Here is an 8833-nt window from a genome sequence, read left to right as displayed (position 1 = left end):
TATAAGCTCCATTGATTTGCTTGTCTGTTTTTTCAACCACCATCTGCTCAAATACCTTTTGGGATCTTCATTTCTGGAGATTTGAAGTTTTCTCATGGTGTGCTGTGCCTTGTTTATTAATTGTGCTGCTGGGCCCTCCTGGATCCTTTCATAAGGCTCAGCTCAGTTTTAAAAATCTGAGATTTTTTAAATAATTTAAATCCAAGTTAGTTAACATGTAGTGTAATAATGATTTCAGGAATAGACTCTAGTGGTTCATTACTTACCAGTGCTTATCCCAGCAAGTACCCTCCTTAATGCCCATTGCCCATCTAGCTCTACCCATCACCCACCAGCAACTCTTAATTTGTTCTCTGTATTTAAGAGTCTCTTGTGGTTTGTCTCCCTCTGTTTTTATCTTATTTTTGCTTCCCTTTCCCTATGTTCATCTGTTTTCTGAAATTACACATATGAGTGAAATCCCATATATGTCTTTCTGTGACTTATTTTGCTTAGCATAATACACTCTAGTTCCATCTATATTGTTGCAGATGGTAAGATTTCATTCCTTTTGATTGCTGAGTAATATTCCATTGAGTATATATACCACATCTTCTTTTTCTGTTCATCAGTCCATGGACATTTGGGCTCTTTCCATACTTTGGTTGTTGGTTGATAGTGCTGCTATAAACATTGGGGTGCATGTGCCCTGTCAAACCAGCATTTTTGTATCCTTTGGATAAATACCTAGTAGTGCAATTGCTGAGTCATAGGGTAGTTCTACTTTTAATTTGTTTTGAGAAACCTTCATGTTGTTTTCCAGAGTGGATGTACCGGTTTGCATTCCACCAGTAGTGCAGAAGGGTTCCTCTTTTTCCGCCTCCTCACCAACATTTGTTGTTTGAGATCTTTTTTCTTTTATTAGTATTGTTTTCTCTTTTTCTGGAATTCCTATAACTAGATGTTGGACCTCCTTGACTGTTGTTCTAACGTGGTAGCCTTTTGTTTCCCTTTTTTTCTCCTTTAAAAGAGGAGACTTTTTTACTTTTTATTTTTAAAGTAATCTACACCCAGTGTGGTGCTCTAAGAGTCACATGCTACTACTGCCTGAGCCAACCAGGTGCCTGTTATCTCTTTGTCTTTATGTTTTACTTTCTGGATATATCCTTAACTATCTTATAATTAGTTTTTAAATCTCACAGTCTTTTAAATAAAATTTTACTTTATCATAGTTTAAATTTCCAAGTGCTTTGTCTGTTGTCTCTTTTGGTTTGGTGTCTCTGGCATTCTATTCACAATTAAGAGTGAGGCACTTAAATCAACATGGGGGGGATGTGTGTGTTGGGGTGTACTTGCCAACCACTAAGCTTCACTGTAGGTTAAAGGTTAGTAGGCTTTGGGGGGCTCTGCAAAATGTCAATATGTGAAGGTTTTAGGGGTTTATAGTTTTCACCTGAGAATTCTCCTTGAGGGTTAAGGAAGGTTGGGGAAGGCTGGTGTTATAGACTTTTTTATTTTTTATTTATTTATTTATTATTTTTTTTTGAGAGACAGAGACAGTATGAGCAGGGGAGGGTCAGAGAGAGAGGGACACACAGAATCCGAAGCAGACTCCAGGCTCTGAGCTAGCTGTCAGCACAGAGCCTGATGCGTGGCTTGAACCCACGAACTGTGAGATCATGACATGAGCTGAGGCCAGAAGCCGGACACTTAACCGACTGAGCCACCCAGACACCCCTCGTGTCTTTTTACTTAAATTCCCCTTTTGGTTCTTATAGCTCATTTTGTCATATGCCATCCTTTGTATCCATATTTTAGTCATAGAGACTGAACCTTTTATCACCCAAAGAGGGTGAGGGTCAGATTCTCTCTCTAATCACTCACTTTGTGTCCTCACCTTATCGCAACAGTACCTGGTACTCCCACATGCTGAAACCCTTCTCAGGAGTTTTTAAGGGCTGGTGAACTGACTCTCCTTTCTCCCACTTGTAACTTCATTGCTTCTGTTAGCATTCCATATTCTAAAATTTCACTGAAATATATTGTCCACTGCTGTTCCTTTCTTTGACCTTAAAGATTAATAGTGTTATCATTGTAGTGGGTTTTGGGGAGGGGGAATCAGTGTCCATTTACTGTGTTAAATAAAATTCTCCCTTTGAATTCCTAATAGACCACAGGGTGCCTGGCTAACTAAGATTGGACTCTTGATATCAGCTCTGGTCATGATCTCAGAGTTGTGGGATGGAGCCCTGTATCCACACATGGAGCCTTTTTAAGATTCTCTTTCTCCCTCTCCTTCTGCCCCTCTCCCACTTGCTCTCAAAAAAAGAATCCTAATAGACCTCCATTTATTCAACAGCTGATGAGCAGGGTGCCAAGCCTAAAGCCAGGCCCTGGGGATTCAGAACTACGTGACATGGTAGGCAGCTCATATTAGCATACTATGATGTGATGAGTACTGTGCCAGCAGTGTGACTAAACCCTATTTGGCTGTTGGTGTTCTCAAGCCCAGATAGGCCCTTAGAACCCTGCCCCGAAAGAGTGATTATCTTGGGACCTGCAAAATGGCCATACTGGTTTGATCCAGTCTCTGCCCTGTTGTGATTCCTATGACTTAATGACTGACCTCTGTTAACTAGGCTGCCAGAAGTGTGCTGTGGGTGAGATGGATAGGAAGAAACGGTGAGCTTTAAGGCCTATACTTTTGGCTTTTCCCAGCTGACTTTGAGGAAAGTATCTGGTTATAGCTATTAACTTTGAACGTCTTTATAGGATGGGGGGGTTCTCTGCTTCCCAACCACACCCTCCCTCCCCCTAAAGGAAGTAGAATTCTGTTGAAATACTTTTCCTGGTTCTTGGGAGCTGGGCTAAACTGTAACCTTGTCTCATGGTGGTTTGGTGTTTTGGCCTGGGAATGAGCAGCCTTCATGCCTTGGGCCTGAGTCATCAGAAGGGGTGAAAGGAGTTAATCATGGGAATCTACTCACCAATCTGAGGTTAATAGAGTCCTAGGACATGTAACAGGCTGCCTGCAGACCAGTAGAAGCAGGGCCCTAGAGTACACATTCTAGTTCGTGAGGGCCCAGCCTGGTGTGGCTAATAGTCCTTCAGTTTTGGCAGCTGTAGCAGGGAATTGGAGCCTTGTACCTTGTGGTGCAGGGCAAAGGTGGAGTGCCCTCAAAGCTCTGAGCCACTGAACTGGCCATGCAGGGGAACAGCACTCAGTCTCTGCCCAGCCCTGGGATAAAAGTAGGGATGAGACCTTGTTGGGAAAGAGTCAGCCCCATAGTTAGGGATGTCTGAGGTGAATGGACCTTTTAGGACTCTGAGGTACTATAGCCTGAGAAAGGGGTAATGGAGCCCTGGAGAGAAATCATCGCAGCCATCTTGCCATCAGTCCCATGGGCAGACTCCGAACTCCAATGCAAGCCCAAGGGATTTGAACACAGAAGGGCAGGTGGCTCTTGTAGTATTTTCTCATTCTGCTGGCTGGGATGAGGGCAGAGGACAGCCCAATTTTGCAGATGTCTTCCCAGCTTTTCCTCATCTGGTGCTCCCTTACCTGTCTTTAGGATGTCTGGCCAGCAATCTGGTCCTTTTGTCCAGGCCAGTTGTTTGGGAATGTGAGAAGTTTCAGAAACAGCAAGTCCTTGGACTGGGCTACTTTGGGGACATGTCATCTAGGGCCCCAGTTGGCTTTATTCCTGCCTGATCCTTTGGTTTCTCCACCACCAGGTCACACCTCCTAATTTCTCAATGTCACAAGTGCCCAACACTCCCAGCTGTCCCCAGGCCTATTCTGAACTGCAGACACTGTCCCCCAGTGAGCGGCAGTGTGTAGAGACCGTGGTGAACATGGGCTACTCATATGAGTGTGTCCTGAGAGCCATGAAGAAGAAAGGAGATAATATTGAGCAGGTGAGTGGTTGGTTGGCTAGGGTGGGTAGTCAGCCTGGAGAGAGGTCCTAGACCTCTGGGGCTAGAGTAATGTCCTGCTTGTATCCTGGAGCCCCATCAGACTCCTGGCACCAGCGTCTTTTCCTTTGAGTTGGCAGGACTCAGAGCATTTTGTTGGGATAAAGTAGCAGCCTCAGCAGCAGTGCTTCTGCTTTGGGGGCTGCTCTGGGACCTAGGCTGGAAGAAAGCCTTGGGTGCATTGGAGCCATTGCATCTGTCACCCTCGTGAGAGGGCACACTAGGCTTGAGATAGCATCTGATGTCCCTCCCAGAATGTTTTTCCTGTCTGTCATAGCTTCCCAGGGTGTTCCAAAATAGGGTACTGTAGTCTTAAACCCTGGCATTTTCTGACTTGGGCTGTTTGTTAGAATATCCTGACCAGGCTGTGGACATTCTGGGAGATGTGAGTGAGCTGTGACAGAAACTTCTTTGAAAAATGGCTACTCATGTTTAGAAGGGCATGCCTCCCTGTTCGGCAAATAGTCACTGAGGTCCTGCTGTGTTGGATGCATTTCACAGTACAAAATCAAGTCTGATCCAGGATCTAAGAGCCAGGTGGGGAGCAGACTTCACCCTTGCTGGCTTGCCCATGATTCTTGGATTACATAGGTAGGAGTGCCAATAAGTGCTCAAATCTTTTGTTTTTTTTTTTTTTTTAAGATTCTCGACTATCTCTTTGCACATGGACAGCTCTGTGAGAAGGGATTTGACCCTGTTTTAGTGGAAGAGGCTCTGGAAATGCACCAGTGTTCAGAGGAAAAGGTAGGACCATTTGTACTTCATGGGAACCCTCTGGAAAGGAGGGACAAAGTAGTGTGCCCTGGCCAAGAACCCCCTTTCCCTACTAGTGAGTGCAAGCAGAGGTAGTCAAAATACATGATCTCTTAAGTGTCCAGACAACGTTTGGCTAGTTTGGGTTGTTAGATTTCAACCCTTCATCAAGCCTATCTAGAGTCCCAGGGAAGGGAAGGTGAAATGACCTGGGCAAAAAGCCAAACTTCCGGATGACTGGGGAGATTGCTAGTCACGTTGCCCAGCGTGCTCCCTGGCTGTTGCTGGGTTCAGTATCCTGCCTTGATTTGAGTGTGGATTTTGGTTAGCAGGATGCAGGTGAGACAGCAGGAGTTGGAACTGGGCATGGTTCCTGAAGGATAACGGGCTGTGGCATCAACCTGTCTGCCCCGGCTTCCTCTGCATCCCCCTTGTGCTTGTTGGGGAACTTCCCTCAGAGAGACTCACGAGACAGAAAAATGCAGACTCCCCCCAAGCAGCCCACTGCATACATATTCATTCCTCTACCCTATGTGGCCAGACCCCTTTCTTCAATCTTTCTTCTCTTCTGTTCCTTAGATGATGGAGTTTCTTCAGTTAATGAGCAAATTTAAGGAAATGGGCTTTGAACTGAAAGACATTAAGGAAGTTCTGCTACTACACAACAATGACCAGGACAATGCTTTGGAAGACCTCATGGCTCGGGCAGGAGCCAGCTGAGACCAGGCACTGCTTAGGCCCTGCTATGGAACCACCCCTGCAGGAGGCCCTGAGGAGGAGCCCATGTGTGGGGAAGGAGAAGGACACACTTCCCGATTTTCTTTTGGGGGTGGAAGGTCAGGTGTGGAGATTGTGCTTGCCAGTCTCTGAGCGGGGGAGGAAGTAGGGAAGATTTGGGCATGTGAATGCCTCCAGAATTGCCCTGGCTCCTTCCATATTAAATGTATTTGTATTTTGAGAAGTGTCCTTCCCACCTTGGCCCTCGAGGGAGACGTCCCTGGCCCTTCTGGGGTCTGTATGTCCTCAGCGGAAACCTGGTCCAGCTGCCAAAAGGAGTCTGGGAGAAGGGGTGGGAGGGCCAGACTCAGTGCTTTAGGGCTAGATGCTTCCCTCCCCTGCACTGGTGGACTGAACTCTGATCCAAGTTGAGTGCAATTGAAAGGTTCTTCCAGGGTTTTTTTTTTTCTTTTAACAAAGTCTCTTAGTGTTACACTGGTTCTGCAATGTCTCTGGGGTGCAAAGAATGCCCTTTTCCCCATGGGGCGCTGAGTTTGCCTCTTCTGCCAGGCAGTTACCATGCTTCCCTGCCCCAGCCCGTTTCTTTTGGCTTGGTTTGGACCACAACCCTCTGCTACCCAGGATTTTAGAGCCCCCTGTTCCAGGAAGCAGTTGTTGGTTTAAGAAATCATTGGCCCCTTCCCAGCACATTGAGTGGGGGAGAAACAGGCTGCAATTTAGTAGCCCAGCACTAACTCCACCTCAGTTCTCCTTGGAGAACAGCCTCTCCCTCCAGCCCCCTGCTCTAGGATGACACAATGAGTAACACCTAGTCATAGAAATCAGTCTCTTTCATTTGTTTTGTATTATGTTGTTCATCATTAAAGATCTAAATACAAAGGATATACAGTCTTGATGAATCTAAAGTAATTTGCTAACTATTTTGATTCTTCAGAGAACTACTAATAAAAATCTAAAAGGTATGTCCTGCTGTGATAATTTACTGCCAAGTGCTATTTTACTGAGGGATTGGGGTGGGTGGTGAAGAGATTCCTGCTTAGATATGTTGGGCATGAAACAGGAGCTAACCATTTTCTGTCTTCTTAGTACTTTGTTCCCACTCTAGGCCTTTGGGACCCAGAAGCTGGCCCTGCAGTCTGCCCTGGGTTTTGGTTTGCAGAGGCGGGCCCAGATGAGGAACTGTTACAAACCTGAGGTAGCTCAGTCTCTGGAACCAGGACATATGCCTTCCTGCAAGACTGTGGAGGTGAGACAGGCTGGGCCTGTGGGGCAGTCACCCAGAAATGAGGAAGTACCTTTTCCTGTGAGAAGCACCAGGCATTTATTTGCTGTGTGCCACAGGCAGGACTGGATTCAGGCTGTTTCACCAGCTCTCAGTGGTGCTTTTGTAGCTGAAAGAATTAGATTCCTCCCTCAAGTTTCTTGTCTTTATACTTAATGCCATCCTACAGTCCCTACCTTATGCTCTTGGCTGGAAATGGGTCTGTAATTTTTTTAGTGATCATGTGAGGAGAGACTGCAGAGCCTTTTGGCCAGGAAGTTGGAAAGAGGCCGCCCTCTAGTGCTCAGATCAGTCAAAGGGTGGTAGGCCTGCAGTCTTGTTGAAAGCCAGTGTTTATACCCTCTTAATTAAGCTCTCCTTTTAAAACCATAAAAAGGTAGCTTTTCCCTATAAGAAACTGAAGATTCACACATTATAGTGGGCGTCAGGGCCAAGGCTGTGACACATGAATCTCAGAACCAGGTGGCCTTACTAAGGTGACAGACCACTTTGTATTTGTATTTGTCTTGAACTTTTTCCTGATGAAAAGATACACAGCAAGCAGAACTCACATGAAGAGGTAAAAATTCTGCTTCAGTCTCAGACTACTGCCTGGAGCACTCAGGTGCCAAGATACTGCTGAACACAGGCCCTTGAGAGGTAGTGGACAGCCACAGCAATGTTCGATAAAGCTAACGCTAGGAGATGGACTTGCCTGAGATCCTCCCCTTCTTCAGCTTTGCCATGAGAGGGTGTGGCAGGTGAGGAGTCTCAGGAGCCAGGAACTGCCACAGGAGCATGGGTGCTGTTAGGGCTTATAATAATAGGCCAGTCATCCCAGCATAAGGCAGAGATGGGAAAAGAATTATGCAGTGATGTGAGCACTCTTTTCTGGGTCTGGATTGCAGGAAGGGAGGGGAATTGGGGGTATAGAGCCAGTCCCTCATACCCAGCCTATGGCCCCAAGCCAATCTCCAAGGGCTGATGGAGCGCTCACCCAGCCCCCACACTATAAGCCATGAGTATTATAGTTTTTGGCTAGGTCTTGAAGAACAGAGTTCAGCTAAGAAAGCCCCTGAATTCAGCATGTTTTCTTCACCTGCTTGTGACCTTTGACCTCTACATTACCACTGACCCCATCTTCTGAGCTTCAAATTCAGAAACATCCACAAGGTTATTAGACCCAAGTGTTTCCACAGAGAAGAGGTCAATACGACAAATTCTCTTCTAGCCCCATAGAAAAGGGAGGGGCATAATAAGTGTTTTTTCAGCTGCTCTGTCCTTCCTTAAAGATGGCCTTGTGGGCCAGAAACTGAGGGACAGAGTCTTGGCCCTGAGAGAGGAGCTGGGGCCCAGTCAAGGCCATGTGTGGCTGGGGAAAGGGCAGCTTGGGAGAGACCAGGGAGTGGGTCTGGTATTTGCAGGGAGGACCTGGCAAAAGCCCCTTCAGCATAGACTCCTGAGCTGCCCCCATCACCTCATACTGGGTCTTGTTCTAAGACACCATTGTCCTCTCAGGGGCTGTGGGTGGCCTGTGGTAGGCCAGATACAGCTGAAGCTGGCTCCTCAGACTCTGGATGCACTTGGATTTCAGAGCCATGATTTCATCCAGCTGGGTCACAAAATCTTCAAAATCCTGAGAAAGGAAACAAAGGACAAATGGGAGCTTTTGCTTTTGCTGGCCTTCTCTCAGGATCTGTTTTTGTAGTCCCTTCTCTTGCAGGAAGTTTTCAGAGCCCAGGTCCATCCTTCAGCTGGAGAATTTGTAGGACAGTCACTATGGCACAGGGTGAGGCTCCCTTCTCTGCATTTGAGAAACTTTTTTTTTTTTTTTTTTAAGATTTTATTTTTAAGGGGCACCTGGATGGCCGAGTCCATTATGCATCTGACTTCGGCTCGGGTCATGATATTGATGGTTCATGGTTTCGAGTTCCACATCAGGCTTTGCACTGACAATGCAGAGCCTGCTTGGGATTCTTTCTACCCTCCCCCACCCCCACCCCCCCGCCCCAGCTCAAGCTTGCGTTCTCTCAAAATTTAAAAAAATTAGGATATATTTTTTTTAAATTTTAAGTGTTTATTTTTGTGAGGGGTGGTTGGGGCAGAGACAGAGGCTGACACAGAATC

At 46.4% G+C, this 8833-nt stretch overlaps 2 protein-coding genes across 4 annotated transcripts in view; one reads left to right on the top strand and one right to left on the bottom strand.

Moving 5' to 3' along the window:
• The window catches only part of UBAP1 (ubiquitin associated protein 1), a 53261-nt gene extending 46854 nt beyond the window's left edge, over positions 1-6407 (top strand). For 2 of the 3 annotated variants that reach the window (XM_029919449.1, XM_029919450.1), the window contains 4 exons: positions 2339-2398; positions 3715-3897; positions 4597-4698; positions 5287-6407. In XM_029919449.1, the coding sequence (XP_029775309.1) occupies positions 2339-2398; positions 3715-3897; positions 4597-4698; positions 5287-5427 (486 nt within the window). In that variant the 3' untranslated portion in view covers positions 5428-6407. The remainder of the gene's footprint in view (positions 1-2338; positions 2399-3714; positions 3898-4596; positions 4699-5286) is intronic. The other variant, XM_029919451.1, reaches the window with a different exon arrangement.
• Positions 6258-8833, bottom strand: part of KIF24 (kinesin family member 24) — a 66720-nt gene continuing 64144 nt past the window's right edge. Inside the window, exon 13 of the mRNA XM_029919456.1 lies at positions 6258-8342. Within this exon, the coding sequence (XP_029775316.1) occupies positions 8202-8342 (141 nt within the window). The 3' untranslated portion in view covers positions 6258-8201. The remainder of the gene's footprint in view (positions 8343-8833) is intronic.

Source organism: Suricata suricatta, chromosome 13 (genome assembly GCF_006229205.1).
Source record: "Suricata suricatta isolate VVHF042 chromosome 13, meerkat_22Aug2017_6uvM2_HiC, whole genome shotgun sequence".
Lineage (NCBI taxonomy): Eukaryota > Metazoa > Chordata > Mammalia > Carnivora > Herpestidae > Suricata > Suricata suricatta.
This window is presented reverse-complemented; position numbering and strand designations above follow the sequence as displayed.